Source organism: Myotis daubentonii, chromosome 12, assembly GCF_963259705.1.
Source record: "Myotis daubentonii chromosome 12, mMyoDau2.1, whole genome shotgun sequence".
Lineage (NCBI taxonomy): Eukaryota > Metazoa > Chordata > Mammalia > Chiroptera > Vespertilionidae > Myotis > Myotis daubentonii.
Window position 1 is genome coordinate 35,960,525 of NC_081851.1, and position 17,372 is coordinate 35,977,896.

The 17,372-nt window shown below is 51.8% G+C and overlaps 2 protein-coding genes across 5 annotated transcripts in view; one reads left to right on the forward strand and one right to left on the reverse strand.

Moving 5' to 3' along the window:
• Positions 1–17,372, reverse strand: part of CCT7 (chaperonin containing TCP1 subunit 7) — a 354,827-nt gene that overhangs the window by 162,438 nt on the left and 175,017 nt on the right. The gene's annotated exons all lie outside the window — the stretch shown is intronic.
• SFXN5 (sideroflexin 5) overlaps positions 1–17,372 on the forward strand; it is a 103,192-nt gene that overhangs the window by 40,821 nt on the left and 44,999 nt on the right. For all 4 annotated transcript variants that reach the window (XM_059659442.1, XM_059659441.1, XM_059659440.1 and 1 more), the window contains 3 exons: positions 10,496–10,549; positions 11,550–11,606; positions 12,905–12,970. In XM_059659442.1, coding sequence (XP_059515425.1) covers positions 10,496–10,549; positions 11,550–11,606; positions 12,905–12,970 — 177 coding nt within the window. The remainder of the gene's footprint in view (positions 1–10,495; positions 10,550–11,549; positions 11,607–12,904; positions 12,971–17,372) is intronic.

A 17,372-nucleotide genomic window follows, 5' to 3' on the forward strand; every position in this document is an offset into this window, starting at 1 on the left:
TAAAATATAACAATATTCTTATTTATCTACAATTAGCTGATTACATGTAGCTGTTTAGTTACTTGAAGGTCTGCTTCATTCATTCATTCATTTGTTTTTTTCCAGCTGATAGTATTCTCTCCCCTAGTGATAGATTTAAGTTGTTTCTTATTATTTGCTAATTAGAAATAACAGTGCTGGGAAAAATCATTGTAAAGCTCTTTTTGCATAAGTATGATGATTTCTCAAGGGCATTCAGAAAGTGAATTTTCAGTGTAAATGGCTGTATGTGCACATTTGAATTTTTGATAACTATTGCCAAATTTCCCTTCAGAGAGGTTAGATTTCATCAAACCGTTGTAACACGGGTATTCGTATAGTTAGTGTTTTCCTTCTTTCTTTCTTTCTTTCTTTCTTTCTTTTTTTTTTTTGGCCAGTCTGATGGGAGAAAGGTATCATCTCATTATGGTTTTAATTGTTTTATTTCCCTGAACACCAAAAAAGGATTCTGCTTCTTTTCAATATTCATTGCCATTTATATTTCATTTTCTCTGAATTTCCTGTTCACATCCTTTGTCCATTCTTCCACTGGCTGTATTTTCCTAATTATTTGTAAAAGTTATTTTTATATTTTTGATATTAACCCCTATATATTGCGAATCTCTTCTCCCAGCTCTTTCCCCTTTACTGTCCGGTGTCTTTGTTGTAGAAAGTTTTGAATGTTGATGGGTTTTTTTTTTCAAATTTCTTTTTTTTTTTTTTAATTTTATTGATTTTTTTACAGAGAGGAAGGGAGAGAGATAGTCAGAAACATCGATGAGAGAGAAACATCGATCAGCCGCCTCCTGCACATCCCCCACCGGGGATGTGCCCGCAAACCCAGGTACATGCCCTTGACCGGAATCGAACCTGGGACCCCTCAGTCCGCAGGCCGACGCTCTATCCACTGAGCCAAACTGGTTTCGGCAAATGTTGATGTTTTTAATAATTTTTTTTTTTCCTTGGCTTGATTCAAATCTTGTCTCTACTTCTCACCTCCATCTCTTTTATTACAGTAACTGGATTGGTGAGACTTGTGCCTAGGAATTAGCTCTTGGATGCATTTATCAATTCTTCTGCTTTTGTTTTATAATTTATTCATTTTGTTTTTATAATATTCTTTTGATCTCTTATTTCATGGTAGGATTCTTTTTCTTTACTTTTCCCTTGATTGCTTAATTTATTTATTCTCATTCTTCCTTCTAAAAAAAAATGCTTAGGGCTGTGAATTTTCTTCCGAGTACATATAATACCTGACTATATCTAATATATTTTTATATATAGCGATCTATGTTTTAATTTCTAAATAAGTTTGAAATTACAGTTTTGAATTCTCTTTAATCAGAGTATGCAATCTTTTAGCTTTAATTAGAAGAACACATTTCAAATAAGTGGGTTTTTTAAAAGGTATTCTTCTGTTATTATTTTCTAGTTTATCTTATTTTCAGAAACAGTGATCTCTACAGTTCTGCCATCTGAAATGTATTGTGTGTTTTTTTGTTTTGTTTTTTGCAGCACAGTATATGATTATATCAGTTAGGGTCAGGACCATCTCCATATAAAAAAGTTCAAAATAACAGTGGCTTAAACAATTTAATTTATTTTTCTCTCATGTCAGAGAAGTTCGGAGGTAGGTAGATCTCCGCCATGCTGTCTGGAACCCAGGCTCCCACTTTTCTATACCATTCTCAGTGCTGTCTTCTATCATCAAAATTCCCTCATAGTCCAACGTGGCTGTTGGTGTTCCACCATCACATCCACAGTACAGGGAGGAGAAAGGAGGAGGAGTGAAAGGACACACCTCCCAGCTGGGTCAGTTCCCTTTAAGGAATCTTCTTTGAAGGCCCACACAGCAGTTCTGTCTATATTTCATGTAGAATTTGGCTGGATGTCTAGTCAATCCCCAAGTATAGGGATTCAGTTAGTGAGAAAGGAGAACATGCTTGCTTAAGAGGTGGGCAAACAAGAGCCTGCGTTAATAGTTGTTTATAAATATTTCATTAACGCTTGAAAAACATACATCATTTGGCAGTATCATCTCTGCCAAACCAGAGAAGTTGAATTTGGGGCTCATTTCCTCGTAAGAGGACAACTGGGTCCTGACAGAAGTAATGGCTGCCGTCATCTGGGATGAACCAGCTAACACGAGGGGTGCCAGCATATCTCTAGCTCACAGGGTGTTGTGGCGGACGGCCCATACTTTCCCACTCTCTCCTCTTCCTGCCCGAGGCGGGTCAGTCATTTCAGGGTCCCTGCAGCCCTGTCGGCATCCTGGGAACTCGGGTGCTACTGGCCCACTGCCAGGCTGCCAGGACCTCACTGCTGAAGCAGCTGCTGAGGATGTCCTGTGGGCGCCAGTGCTCGCCCAGCCCGGAGCTAACAGCCTGTGCCGGGCATGACGCCCTGGCCCCCGAGACCCTGAGTGAACACTTGGTTGAGGTGAATGAGCAGCATGACCTGGGCCTCAGTGGCAGCCAGAGCCAAAGGACAATGCTCACCGGCCCCACTTCTCAGCCCTCCATATTCATACTCAGGGTCCGAACAGCTGGCCAGGGGCCAGGTCCTGGGAGGAGCCATTGGACCTGGAGAACCCGTAGGCTTCCATCTGGGTACTTTGACGTGGACAGTGGACAAGCCACAAGCCGTGTGAGGACTCATTGGTCCCACTCCCTCCCCGGGCCACTGCCTTCCCTGCGTGGAGGGAGCACGCTGGCTGCCCCAGCACTTCCCTCCCAGGCCTGGCTCCCACCAGCCACGTCCGCTCCCCCGAGGCCCCACTGAACATCTCAGCAAATGCCGGGCGTGAACAGGAGTGAAGGTTCCAGTCCACACCTTAGGGAGCCCCTGAATGACAGAGTGGGTAAGAAATACAGGCATGCAGAAGCCACTGAGTGCTCACCAAAATAGAAACGGGGGCCGGCGAAGACACTGAGCGCTGAAGGGAAGGGGTCAATGACGTTGGCGGGTACCTTGGCTGAGAAGCTTCTGGAAGCAACACGTGAGCTGCCTCCGGCCAGGTGAGCATTCCTGGCCGACCCTGCACCCCACCCCGCCTGAGAGGAGCCCGCCCCCACCTGCTCACTCCCCAGAGCGCAGGGGAAACGAGCTGGTTTTCTCCCAGAGGCTGGTGCCAGTTTAGTCAGCAGATTTCACAGATCCACTGGCACCCATGTAGTGTCTTATTTTAAGCTTAACATTTGAAGATGGAACTTCTCCCCCTTGGGTGTGTGGCGACGAGATCCCGATTTATACATCAGCAGGGCGGCTGGTCCCGCGGCCAGTGCAGCGCAGCTCCCTGCTCCGGGCCTTTGGCAGCAGAGCCCGCCACCAGCAGCTGCTGCCGACCACTGGCCGCTCCCGCCCAGGCTCCGCTGAGAGGCTGCAGTGCCGCCACTTCCATGCACCTGTGGCTGCGGCAGGCAGGCCAGTGATCCGGCCCCACCTGCCTTCCCCACCTGCCAGCCTGTGCCCTCAGCCATGGCCACCAGAGCAGCTCAGCTGCGGGGAACTGCGTGTCTCTCATGGGCCTGAGTTTCTCCTAGGTCGCCCATGCCCCCCCCCCCCAGCTTTGCTCCCCATGCCCCTGCTGCCTTTCTCTCCCCTTCCCCCATTTTTCCAGAATCTCAGAACTCAAGGCCCCAACCCCCATGCCCAGGTGGGGACTGAGGAGGGCAGACTGCACTTCCAGTCCGTGAGTCCAGTGGCCTTGGGTTACATCCAAACCAGAGTTCTGTCCTGGGACGTTCAGAGCTTGGACTCCGGACGCTGAGCCCTCTCCTTGTCCACAGCAGCTGATCAGGGGACTTTGCAGTCCTCTCTCTCAGGGGCTGGTGTGGGTCACTTCATCTGGGGGTCGGGGGAGAGGGGTGGACCACAAAGGCTCACTTTACGTGAGAATTTGACTGTGTCCCGGGGCCTTTCTGACATCTCCCAACCCTCCTCACCCCAGACTCTGCTTTTTCACACACTTAAGTCCCAGCCCCAATGTTTTCCCATTGTAAACGGCACCAGACATTTTGGCCCCATGTATGTCCTACAAGAAGTGTCGCTCGGTTATGCTGGATTTGACCAGTCAGGGGCAAACACTCATTTGACAAAAGATATTGTCTTTCCCTGGTTTGCACCCTTTAAATAGCAGCACCCTTAATGCACTGGAGTGCTACTTTTCAGATCATTAGTCACATAGATCAGAAGATGGAGACAGAGGAGAAGGAAAGAGCAGGCACACTGTTGAGTAGCGGGGCTCCTGGCGGGTCTTTGAAAAATGCAGAGGAACATCTGGAATGGAGTGTGTCTGTGTGGGGGAAGGGGGCACGCTGCTTTCCCAGCGAGGACCCCCAGGTATGTGGGATGCGAGCGTCACACGGTCTCCCCCCTCTGAAGCTTCTGGAAGCTCTCGAGAGTGGCACACTTTAACAGGTACCACTGAGGCGAATGCTGCAAAGAAAGCAGGCAGGGTGCGGGGGGGGGGGGGGACGTATGACAGGGGGTCTGACCTCAGCTTGAGGGTCAGGGAAGGCTTTCTGGAGTAGGCGACAACTGAGCTGGAAGCTGCAGGGCGAGGAGTGATTAGCCAAGCAGAGTCGGGGTAGAGGGTGCAGACAGTTATTTTGCCGTTACCTTGCTTGGCAAGATAGTCCTGTGCCCCGCAGCCCTCCCCTGACTTAAGTTTCACCACCCCGTTGTTTTGACACACACCCTGTTTTCTCTCTGGATTGTCTACACTTTTATTTTAAAAATCTTATTTTTTCCTATATTTGAGTTAGTTTTGTATGGACAGTGGCCAAGGGGTGGAGGGTTGCTCCTGTCTCCCACTGTGGGTCCCAACATCACGGTTTACAGTGGTCTTGGTCTGCTGTCCCTTGTTCAACTGTTCGTGTCCCCCTTTTGCCAAGCAGATTGGGATATTTGGTGGCGCCTTTCTCCCAGACTGAGACCTCATCTCTCCGAAGAGGTTAGGGCACTCGGAAGGTAGAGGGCTGAAGGGCAGTGGTTCTCAACCTTCTGGCCCTTTAAATACAGTTCCTCATGTTGTGACCCAACCATAAAATTATTTTCGTTGCTACTTCATAACTGTAATGTTGCTACTGCTATGAATCGTAATGTAAATATCTGATATGCAGGATGGTCTTAGGTGACTCCTGTGAAAGGGTTGTTGGACTGCCAAAGGGGTCGCGACCCACAGGTTGAGAACCGCTGGCTGAAGGGCAGGTGTGGTTTTCCTTGTGAGCCAGCTCCCAGGTGGGTGCCGTTGATTGGCCCCATCCCAACTCTGTCCTGAGACAAACTGTCTTTCGTCGCTTCCAGGGTGGCCCCAGCCTTGGGCTAATGGTCACCAGGTGGAGTGGATGGATAGCGAGGCTACTCAGAAACCAGCATCACTAGTGAAGACATAATTCAAGGTGCATTTATGATACAGAAGATTAAAACCATATCGAAAGTAAAAAAAAAAAAATAATAATAATAATAAAAGAAAAACCATAAAGGACAGCACATTCACTCTTCCTATACGGTCATCTCTGTATTAACGAGATTTTGCTACGATAGTGCCACGTAACACACAGCCACAGAACGTCAGTGGCAGTCGTACACATTTGTTGTTAGGGCTCTGGGGTTTGGCTGGTCTAGGCTGGGCTTGACTGAGGCAGTTCTGCTGCTGTAACCACAGGCCTGGGATCGGCGGGGGATCAGTGACCCAGGCTGGACTCTGCTCCTCACGTTGCATCCTCCTTGGACCGGGCACCAGTCAGGGCACGTCTCCCCGCAGCGGCGTTAGAAGCACCAGAGGGCGACTGAAGCACACGAGGCTTCTGGGGCCTGGCTTAGAACTGGCACACTGCCACCTCCTCCCACACGCCATTGGCCAAAGCAAGTCACGTGACTAAGCCACACCAAGAGCAGGGAAATACATCCCTCCCATGGCCAGGGTATAGATACAGGGAAGCATGAAGACTCAGAACCAAACTCAGTCTGCATCCTCTCTCCAGAGGCTACCCCCTCCCCCAGCCCCCATGCAATTCAAACTTTAATAAAAGGGGCAAGGAAGGGATGGCTGGTGGTTGTCATTGTCACGATCCATCATCCATCTTTTTCTGGCCAATAATTGTTTAATGTTCTGAATCAGTTGGCAATGTTTCCAGCATGTCATTTGGGCCCATCTTTGTGCTGAGTGCTTGGGGGGACATCAGGGAGAAAAGCCCTTATTCTACCCTCAGGAGCTCCTGATCCACTGAAAGATAAGGCTGGTGTCCAAAGATAAGATGGGGCAAGATGATGCTCAGTTGTGTCAAGCAGACTGGAGTTCAGAGAAAAGAGAGACCGGCAAAGACGGGAAAAGAATGAGATAGGAGGAGAGGATCACACTAACCTGGTGGTAAGCACGGGCTGAATGACAGTCACTGTGCCGAATGCTTCCCACGCCTGCTCCCATGACATCCGGAGAGGAGCCGTGATCACCACGTAACCGATGGAAAAAACAGAGGCACAAAGGACTCAAGTAACTTGCATGTGGTTGCCTTCTGATAAATACTGGAACCAGGATTTGAGTCCAGCTCTTCCCGCAGCCAGAGCCTGAGAGTTCATCACCAGGGCCCATGGCCAGCCGTCCAAGGGGAAGGGGGTGGCAGAAATAGACAACTGTGCATAAGGGGCAGCTTCCAGGGGGTGGGCGCTGTGGAGGAGACCCCAGCCATGTTATGAACTATAAATGGGAGCAAAGATAGGATGTGCGATTTGGCCAAGGTCCTGCGGCAAGACAGGGTGGAGGCTGGGCTGGAAATTCTGGCTGTTGGCTCTCCTTCCACTTTCCCTGGTACCAGCCGCATTCTGGGCTCTCTCCACCCATCTGCGCGGCCACGCCTGAAGCGTTTCCCTCTTGGAAGAGGTGCAATCCACTGGCATTGAAGCCGGGTGGACTGGCTCCCTCTCTCCATCCATCTCTTTCCTCCTTTCCCCTGCCATGTTCTGGAAAGGGCAGCGTGAGGGAATGTGGGCAGGTTGCACCAGAGATATACATCTGAGAGCTGAAGGAACATTTATTTTTAATTTAGACTTAAAAAGAAAAAAGGAAGTTATAAAATATCTGCTCTTGCTCCTGGGATTGTGCAGATGGTGCTGCGTGTTGCCTAATAGGGAATGGGGCTGGCACCGCGTGCTCCTGGCCCCACCAGCCTGACTGCAGGGCCTGGAGGGTGGGGTCCCTGTTCCCTTCGCCTGGGCTCACACGGCCCCCTTCGGCTCTCGGGCTGGCCAAGGCAGCATGGTGCTCCGCTGCCTTCTAACCTCACCCTTCCTGGACTCCAGTCAGCTGACTTCCCAAGCCTCCTCCTTAAATGAGGTCAGTCTCAGCTGTTCCGCTACCCTGAGCTCACACACGCACACCTCAGCGGCACCTTACCGCCTCCGCCTCCGGAGAGAGCCGGAGCTCACCCACCTCTCCCTGCCCGAACCCCTGTGTGGACATTAGAATTTATCAGATTTACAGACACAATTAAGTGCCCGATTAAACCACCGTGTCCCTTTCCTGACCATGTGGTGTAAAGACTTTCTCATGCACTTTGCTGTTGGTTTTTGGTTTGTTGTGGTTAGGGAGGCTGTATTTCTTTCCTCAGGAGGCAGCAGGGAACGTGGTGCACAGAAGATGCTCAAAAACCGGCATGGAGTCTGCTTCTTCCTTTGTGTGCAAGGAGAAGAGCTGGAGAAGGAGCCCCTCAAATCAGAGAGATGGGGCTCCCAGGCCAGGAATCAGGAGACATGCCTCTTTAAAAAAAAAAAAATATATATATATATATATATATATATATATTTTATTGATTTTTTTTTTTTTACAGAGAGGAAGGGAGAGGGATAGAGAGTTAGAAACATCGATGAGAGAGAAACAACATCAATCAGCTGCCTCCTGCACACCCTCTACTGATGATGTGCCTACAACCCAGGTACATGCTCTTGACCGAAATCGAACCTGGGACCCTTCAGTCCGCAGGCTGACGCTCTATCCACTGAGCCAACCCGGTTAGGGCAAGACCTGCCTCTTTTTCTAGGAGCTACGAAGCCTTGGGCAGGTCACCAAATGTCTCTCATCCTCAGTTGTCCCATTTGCAAAATGCAGAAAGTAATTTCTATTTTTTTCTGAGCCCCAGAGTTATAATAAGGACCATGGTAAGTGACATAAGGGGAAATGCTTAGCAAACCCATCCATCTCCTTCAGAAAGCATAAGGAGTCAGAGGTGCATGGACCTCAGGCTCGTGTGAGGCAGAAGGTGGGCCAGCAAGGTGAAAACCCGACTGGTTACAAGCCCTGTGCGTGTGTGTAGTACATAGCCTGGGTACTGGTTTAGTTTAGGGCTGTGGTTTGTTCTGGAAAAGACTTGATATCAGATTTTAAAAATACATGGCACAAGATGAACAAATGAAGATGAAAATGAGACAAAAGGAAATTTAGGAAGGGAAGGGAAGATGAAGTCAGGAGTGGAGTTTGGACACAAAATATGTGCCACGAGGATGTGTACACGGGGCAGAGGTGGGCCCTGGAGCTCTGGCCTGACCTCGACAGTCAGGGCAAAGGGAAGCACAGTTAAAAATGCCCCGTGTCTGCAAGGCCAATGCAAACCAGATGCATTTCTGAACCAGTACGATTTCTGAACCCAGGGGAGAGGACTCATAAGGGTTCCCTCTGATGTAACGAGCTGCAAGGGTCCTGGACAACAGCTGTGTGGTACCAACAGTGAGTCCCATGGGGCTGCATCGTACCCTCTCCTGGTGGCCAAGCACAGTTCAGGGGGTGCAATGGGGATTGAGGGAAAGAAGGCAATGACGTTCATAACACACCCACGTAATCTAGACCAGCAGATTACGGGGAATGATATCCCCTCAACAGGGAAGAACTACTTACAGACACACATTTGCTGGCTCAGTCTGTCTGTTCCCAGCTTCATGCCTCAGCTTCCCCTCTATGGTCTGGCTCCTGACTGGGGTCCGACTAGAAGGAGGTCCTGTGTTCCCCATGACACCTCTCAGTTGGGCTGGGGTGGGGCTACCTCTACTGACTTTATGTGTATTATTTGGAAAATGAGAATAGAGTTTAAACCAAGATAGGACCCCCAAGGTCAACCCCTTCACCCTATAGGTAAGAAAGGTGGAACCCCAAAGGGGACTGTTTTATGCTGGAGATCACACAGGGACGGAACTGGGGTGAGAACCCAGGTCTCCTATTTCCCACTCCAGTACCCGCAAGCTGCCATGGCAAAGAAAAATGGAGTTACCATCTCATTTTGGGGAGAAAAATATCATCATAATTTCTCGCTGGAGCTATGGAATGCCTTTACATTGTATAATTTTATTCAAACTGATATGGGCCAATAAATATAAATGTATGTGCATATTCACTGTTTTAAAAACATTTTAATCTTTAAAACATGATTTACTAATGTTGCTGAGGATGTCTAGAATTTGATTTACTGCATAGGATTGAGTGTTTATACTTGTTCCTTACAGAAATTCTTGCCAAAGAGCCATTTTATCTACAGGAATAATAAATAAGTCAATATGTGGATGGTTGTGCACATTTTTTCCCATATGCAGCAGAACTGGGTAGGTGTTATTTTGCACACAAGCACCCAAAAGGTAAACTTCAGAGACATGTGGATCCCTGAAGTCCAAGGTTTGGCCAGTGTTAAAATCAGACAATTAATCTTGACTTAAAACAAAACCAAACCAAAAAAAAAACCAAAACACCAAAGTCAGTGAGTCTGGGTCTTCAGTGATATTTGGGCTTTGGGAATAGTGGATCCACACATATGTAGCCATGTTTAGCTCTATGGCTCATTCATTCATTCAACAAATATTTATTAGACATCCATGTTTCATTCAATAGCTTAAACATGGTGTAGCTTTTGCTTCATGAGGGCCCAGTGATAACATATAAATTCCACCAGCGTGTATTTGTAAAGCACGTAAGGCCTTTGAAATGAGTTCTATTGAATCCTCACAAAATCCTGCTGGGTGGCTGGAGTGTGGAGGAGCCGGGTACGCTGGGCAGAAGTGATGGTGTTTAGTTTGCTTGTTTGTTGTATTGTTCCCCTGCCCACAATTATGAACAGAATGCCTGTCAGCTGTTAAAAAGAATGCAGAAATATTCAAGAAGAATGTGAGGAAGTCCTATGTAACCAGACCTACATGCTGTGCTACAGCTTTTCTTCATGCTTAGAGATATGTATGTGTGTTTGTGTATATGGTTTTATATAAGATGTTTTTCTTTAAAAAAAAAAATGGGACTGTGCTGTAATACGATGCTACAGCTTGGGTTTTTTCCTCATGCACAGTCTCGCTACGGGCAGCAGGTTGTATGAACACATCGTCCAGATCAGTCTGTGCAGATTCAGCTTGCTCTTATTCGTGGCTGTTTAATTTTTCTTTGCAAAAGTGTAGGGTGTTTCTTTTGCCTTTTTCAGCCTTTCCTCTCTCTCTCTCTTTCTCTCAGGTGGTCGGTCTCCTTTTGCCCAACCAGACACTGGCATCCACGGTCTTCTGGCAGGTAACAGCCTCCTGGCAAACAGTCTCCTGAGGGAGGGCCCAACAGGTACTGGTTAGAACTCCTGGCCTCAGCGTCTCCTCTCGCATCCATGCCCCTTGGGGAAATCACCCCATTTCGTACCTCTCCCCAACCCAGAAGCTACTGGGAGAAGCCCAGGTCTTCTTTCTCCTTTGCAAGAAGGGGACGAGGGCTGGGCTGGTGCCCTCAGCTGGATGGCTGGTTGGTGGCCGTCCACTCTGTCCCTCGGTTGCTTGTCCCATGGCCAGTGACCTCGAGACCCACAGCCTCTTTGACATCAGCCTCTCCCAAATCTGTGGGGAAGGTAAGTGCACCCAACCCCAAGGTGGTGAGCTGGGTGACAAGGCATCACAGACCCTGGTCTCTGCTCTTGAAGAGCGTCTGGGTGTGGCTCTCTGACAGTAGTTGAAGCTGTGTGTGTGTGTGTGTGTGTGTGTATCTGTCTGTCTGCAGAGAAAGAGGGGAAGGAAGAAAACCTGTCAGTCTTCAGGAGAGAATGTCAGTCTTCCCTGAGCACAATTCCAACAGTGCTGGTGTCTGGGCATGGCAGGTGGTGCAAGACATGGGGCTGGGATGTTTTTGAAAGAGATTCAGGGCTGTCAGTCATTCCAGGGGCCTAAATGTCTGCCTCTGTCCAGTAATGTAATAAGGAGGACGAGGCAAAGGCAGGGGATCCATTGAGGGCATGATTTTGGAAGAGGCACTGTCTCTGGAGCAAGTGGGACTGCCGGGGTGGGCAGAACCAGTGTCCTGGTTTGCCAGGAGCTGGGGGGTGTCCCAAGGCTGCGGACGTTCGTGCTAAACCTGGCACAGTCCCGGGCAAAGTGGATAGCTGGTCATGGTAATAGTGGGATGGATGGACCCACCATGAGCTAGCGGCTCAGGTCTTTCTAAAGGTGTGTGGCCTCCCAGGGCCCTGGCCTGGCTTCCAGGGAGGTGAGCACACCTTCCCTGACTTCTCCTCTCCCCGCTTGCCTTTCAGTGGCTGAACCAGAGCCACAACGCTTGTGTCAACTATGCAAACCGCAACGCTACCAAGGTGAGCACCAGGGACCACCCTCCAAAGGTGGGCTTCAGGCTGGGGTGCCCTTCATCCTCCCTGCAGTGCGTCACACCACTCGTCAGGCTAAGCACTGCCCTCCTGTAGGCACGTTATTTACACAGCTGGGAGGGGCTGTCCACGTGACGTGAAGAAGGCCTGTAACACGGGAGTGGGGGGCAGCGACAGGGATCAGCTCCACCGGCTCCAGAATTCCCTGTGGGCGGCTCTTATACGGATGTTGGACCTGGACAGCCTCAGCCAGAGGGAACCGAATTTCCCTACAGCTTTCTCAAGCTTCCCTGGAAGCTGCCTCGCTGCCCCCAGACTATTGGCTACAGAGGGTGAGGGGTGCTGGGTCTGCAGGGACTGTCACCTTCTCCCCTCCTGCCCTTCTGGGGCTAACTCAGCATGGAGGCCCAGTCACCCTTCTGCTATCAGGAAGGGGCTGGGCCTTGCTGCACTGGCGAGGCTGCCTTTCCCCCTGTCAGTTCTCTCGGTCTTTGGTCCAAAGTCAGGAAGAGGGGAAGTGGGGTCTAGGTCCCCTTGCGGGGGCTCAGTTTGGGTAGGAGAGGGTGTGTGCTGGCCTGAGGGCGTAATACTTCGGGGCCTAATATCTTGACTACACACACTCTCCCCATCTAAGCCTTCAGTCCATGACGCGCTCATATGCTTCACACACGTACATCTCTGCTTGTTCAACTCCCATTTACCTTAAACCAAGCATCTCCCATTGTGGTATATAAAGGAAAGTTCTTCAGCTCTTCCCTATTTTTCTGCATTGCAATTTGAGGTGCATTTTTCCATAGAAATATTGAGCAACTGTCATCTATTGCCTGGAAGCACAGCTGCTACCTGGGTCGACAAAGCCTGTGAGCGCCAGCCAGGCTGGAGCCAGCCCTGACCCCGCCATGTCTAGCCAGGAAGTGCTCCAGGGCCAGAGAGCCCACTCACACCATGAGGTCTTCCTAAACGGGTTCTGCTTGCCCAGCCCTGAGTGACCCATTTGACCCTTGCTGCTCTCTACCGCCTGCCAGCAGTGCCTGCCAGTGACCTTGTTAGGACAGGGCAGAGTGCAGGGCGCCCTTTGGCATCTCCCTGGACGGTGCTGCCTCATATTTCCATATTTAGAACTGCACTGGGGGTGGCTGGGGTCCTTCTGGCTTCCAGAGGGTCCTCTTCCTTCTCACCCGACCCTCCTGTCTTGGAGGCAGGAATGCCCCTTGCTGGCTGGGACTATTGGCAAGGGCAAAGTGTGGGCACCCAGTGGGCCTGAACTTCTGTCTCTTGTCTTCCAGCCTTCACCTGCATCCAAGTTCATCCAGGGCTACCTAGGAGCTGTCATCAGTGCCGTCTCCATCGCTGTGAGTAAGCCCTCCCACCCACCTACCCCACCCCAGCATCTCAGGCTAGACCTTGTCTGAGGGTCAGACCCAGGCAAGAAGTATGGGAGACAGGCTTCTGTGGGCAGGCTATCATGACTGGCTTTTGAGGCAGAGAAGAGTAGATCTTGGGAGAGCATAAGCTGGTGATTCTGGTTTCAGAGAGCAGGCGGGAGGTGCGGTGGTGCCTATGGGTGACGGGAAGGGCTGCCCACTGCAGCTGAGGGCACATGCCTGTCCCTAGAGGCCGGCTTTGCCTGGCACTCCCCTGAGCGGAGCTGGTCCTCACACTCAGGAGCATGGCTGATGCAGGAGGCAAGGGCCTCTGGAATGATGCACAAGGTTGGCCCAAATGCCAGCTGCCCTTTGCTCTTTGCCTGAGCCCCTGGGGCACTGTTGTCCCCCCCTCTGTAGCCTTGGTCATGTGGTCACATGTCCAGTCCCCCCTGGAGGCCTGTAAGTTCCTCAAGACAGAGGCAATAGCTCATTTAGAGTCCCACAGGACTTTGAGGATAGAGCAGCGATTAAGTAGGGGAGGTTTGCCGACTGTGTGAGCCTAAGGTCGGATCCCAAGTGAGGGAAGAGGGCAGGTGACATTGCGAAGGGCCGAGGCCAGAGCCAGAACGGAAGCTCACGCTCCCAGGACCTTGGCTACATGGCCCCCTGCCTGGATCCCACCCCCCAACCCCCGGGAGCGCACCCTTGCTCCTGTCTGGTCCTCTCTCGACCCCGGCTGGGTGCTCTCCTGTGGCTGACTCCGGGGCAACCGTCACTTCACAACTTCGTTATTTTATTCATTAAGCAATAAATACATGCAACTGTAGGAGGGAAATTAGAAAATTCAAATAAAAAACATCCACATATAATAATCTTTTTGCAAAACCCAATTTCCTCATCCCCTCCCATGTCATTAAATAAATATCACAATTGTTCATGAAAAGGCATTGACCCATCATCTACTTCACTGTTCTCCTACAGTCGGGATTGGGGCTCTTCTGAAATGGCCTCATTTACTCCACTCCCACGTAGACCAGCTCATCTCCAAAGAGCTGTTGGGTGTGTGTGTGTGTCGGGGGGGGGGGGTGTCCCCATTTCATGACCAAGAGCGTTCTCCTTCCCTGAATCCTTATGTCTCATCCCAAGGCATTGCCAACTCTGCCCCGGTGGCTGGCCAGGAGGCTGCTAACACACCTGTGACCTAGATGAGACCATTTGGCTGGGGTCATACAGATCGGGGATCCCTGATTCTGTGGGGGTTGCTGGCCAAGGTCAGGGCTCTTGTGAGAGACGGGAAGGGGCTCTGTCACCTCTTTCTTGCCGATGTCACCTCCTCTTCCCTGATGACAAGAGGAGCCGATGGCTCAGCCTTGTTTCGAAGCCCGAAAATCCCACTTTCCCTCTCTGAGACTGAAGGGTGAGGTGGGGTGGCGCTGGAAGGAGAAGCCACGTGGGAGAATACTGAGTGGCTCTGGTTGGGGAGGGCTTGAGAGGGAGGATCACTGTCCTGGGGGACGTCCTCCTCTTGCAAGCCGGGGCCCAGGCCCTGCGCCCCAGTCCTGCTGTCTCACCCCAGGGGCCCTCAGTCCTCCCATCCCAACCACTTCCCAGGGCCAGAGGCAGCCCAGGTGTGGGGAGGAGATTCTGAGGCCCGCGCCTCCCAGCGTTCCCAGGGACTCGGGGTCCTTCAGGGCTCTCAGCGGCAGGGCCTCACCCTAGGGCCTGGGGACCTCACCCTGGGCTGCCCTGGCCCCCAGGGGCTGTGCCTGTGCCTCCTTCCTCCTCCCCACCCAGCTGCAGAGACCTCGAAGAGGCTTTCCCCAACCACGCCAGCCCACACCGGTCTCCCCTGCCACAAGTTCTAGAAACTTCTGTCCTTCACGCACGCTTGGCGGTACCCCATGCCCTGTCCTCTCATTGTTCCTCTGGATTACCAGTTAAAAGGGACGGCCCTGTGTCTTCTCCCCAGAGGGGGGCATGCAGCACTGCTCCATAAATACTTGTTAATTAGGCCGCTGATTGATTGCGGCCTCGGGAGGCCCCTCTCGCTCTGATCGAGTCCCAGCAGCGGCGGCCCTCCGCCCGCCGTCTTCACACAGCGAGGGTCTAACTCCGGCAGATGGAGTGGAGTTTCTGACTTGGAAAATCTGCAGCTCGCTTGCTTCTCTTTTGTGTGTGTAAATCACAAAACCTCCGAAGAAAGAGGCTTTATTTTATTTTCCTTTCCCTTGTTCTCTGGAACCCCAGGCCCCGCGGCCTCATTAACTGATCTCTGCTTCAATTAGTGACAAATCCCCTCCCAGGGCCAGCCTGTTAGGAGGAGATGACCTGCAAACAAGTGTCAGGGCCCCGGTGGTTGGCCCAGCTCTGGCATTAATTAAAACGAGTCCCTACAAGCAGCCGCGTGGACGGGCTGACAGGCCGAGGGCAGATCCCAGGGACCGGGGACGAGCCGCAGTGGAGGCCAGGCCCCGGGGAGTCCAACCACCTCTCTGGACCCTGCAGAGCCCTTTCCCCTCTCACGGGAGCCGGTGACCTTGGCCAGCACCCCCCAGATTCAGAGAGCCCCAGTTTGCATGCCCCGGAAGTGAAGTCTCATGCTGGTTGCAGGACCTCCAGTGTGGGGTTCGCAGCCTTTTGGTGAACCCTCTAAATAGCTCAGTGTCTGGCTTCTTGTTCGAGAATAAGTTTGCTGTCTGTTAACAAAGGAAGCCTCCATCGGCCCTCGCTGTGTGTTAGTCGGGAGTTGGTGTTGAGCCCTTGGTGGTCAGCCCCCCTGACCCAGCTGCCTGAGGCCGGCCCTCTCAGTCCCTGAGGGGTGCATGTGTGTGAGCACTTTGCAGACACTGGTGCAGATGCACAGACTGGTGTGTCCTGCAAAATGCCGGGAGGGATAGCTGGGATGTTCTGTGATAAACCAGAATTATGAAGAAGGGGACCCCTTGGGTGTGGGACGCAGGCATGGGACCCCTCATTTACACAGGGCTGACGGTTACAGGACAGACCAGAGAGAGGCGAAGGCAGGGCTGTGAGTTCCACAGAGAGGGCACAGCGGGAGGAAACCAGAAAATGAGTGGCTATGATGTGCAGAGTGATGGTTGATGAGGTGATGAGGTGATGAGGGGATGAAACAGGGGGATGAGCAGGGGGTCACGGAGTACTGTAGTGCCACGCCAGGAACCCTACCAGGGTGCAGGACCATGGCGTTGCTGGGGGTGCAGGCAGAAGCGGGCTGGAGAAGTCGTGGCAGGGGGCTGGCAGGCCCAGCAGATGGACCGCCTTCACGGACACAGGGTCTGGGACGAGGGTGGTCTTGGGGGTGAAGAGGAGCTGGTTGATGGAGCCAGAGTATGAGAGCTACTTCATGTCTGATCCTCAAACCCTCCCCCCAGCCAGGTCTTAGCTGGCTGAGGACTTTCCCTTTTGGAGCAACACTGACCTCCATTTCCAAAGGGCCTGGGCCCTGGGGGTCATTTCTGTAGAGGATGTAGTGATGTCTGTTAACGTTTGCCGCTAGACACTGGAGGATAAGGGGGATCCCTGGGCTGAACCCCGCCCCCTCTCGGTTCCCATTGCCTACTCCATGTCCCCATGATAGTCAGACAGGGAGGTAATCATAGTGGCTAACACTGATGGAATGCCAGGTGCTATGTCAGTGTCCATCTCCATTTTACAAATGAGGAAACTGAGACACAGGTGAAGTCAGTGGCAGAGCTGGGATTCAAACCCAGGCTTACTCACACACCATTCTCCTAACACCGGGCCCTTCTCTTCCTGCTCCCCCGTGGCATAAGGAGGCCAGAAAATCCAAGCGGTGTTCTCAGCTTCCAGGGTGAAGGAACTCACTGTGACCCCAGGTAGACAAGTCCCTCCCAGGGGCCCCGAGAACAGTGGGGAAAATGGAAGAAAATGTCTGAGAGGCTCTTTAGCGATACCAGGGTTAGACCCTCTGCTCACCTGTGTACTTGGCTCCCGGGCCTGTGTTTTCTGGCCAGAGCCAAGTCAGCTACATGCATTTGTCCCTGGTTCACAGGAACCTCTGCCCCGGCAAGATGCACCTGGCTGGCTCTGGGGTCCAGGGTGTACCTCAGGCCTTGCTGTTCTTCTCTGGGCCTGACAGAGGGGCCGGCAGCCTGGGCATCCTGGGCCAGACTGTTGTCTTGCTGCTGTCACTAGGACTGGCTTCTGAGTCGAGGGCCCATCGCATGGACCCTGTGGCATAATCTGACGTGTTCCAGAAGCCCACAGAGGGCGATGCGGGCAGTGGGGGCTCTGACATGACTGTCAGCTCTGTATCTATTCTAGGGAGGACGATGTGGTGTCCCCGCCTACGTGGAAGGGGTCTGATGGATTTGGTTTCCCAGCAGGTGGCCAGCGGGTCTCTGTG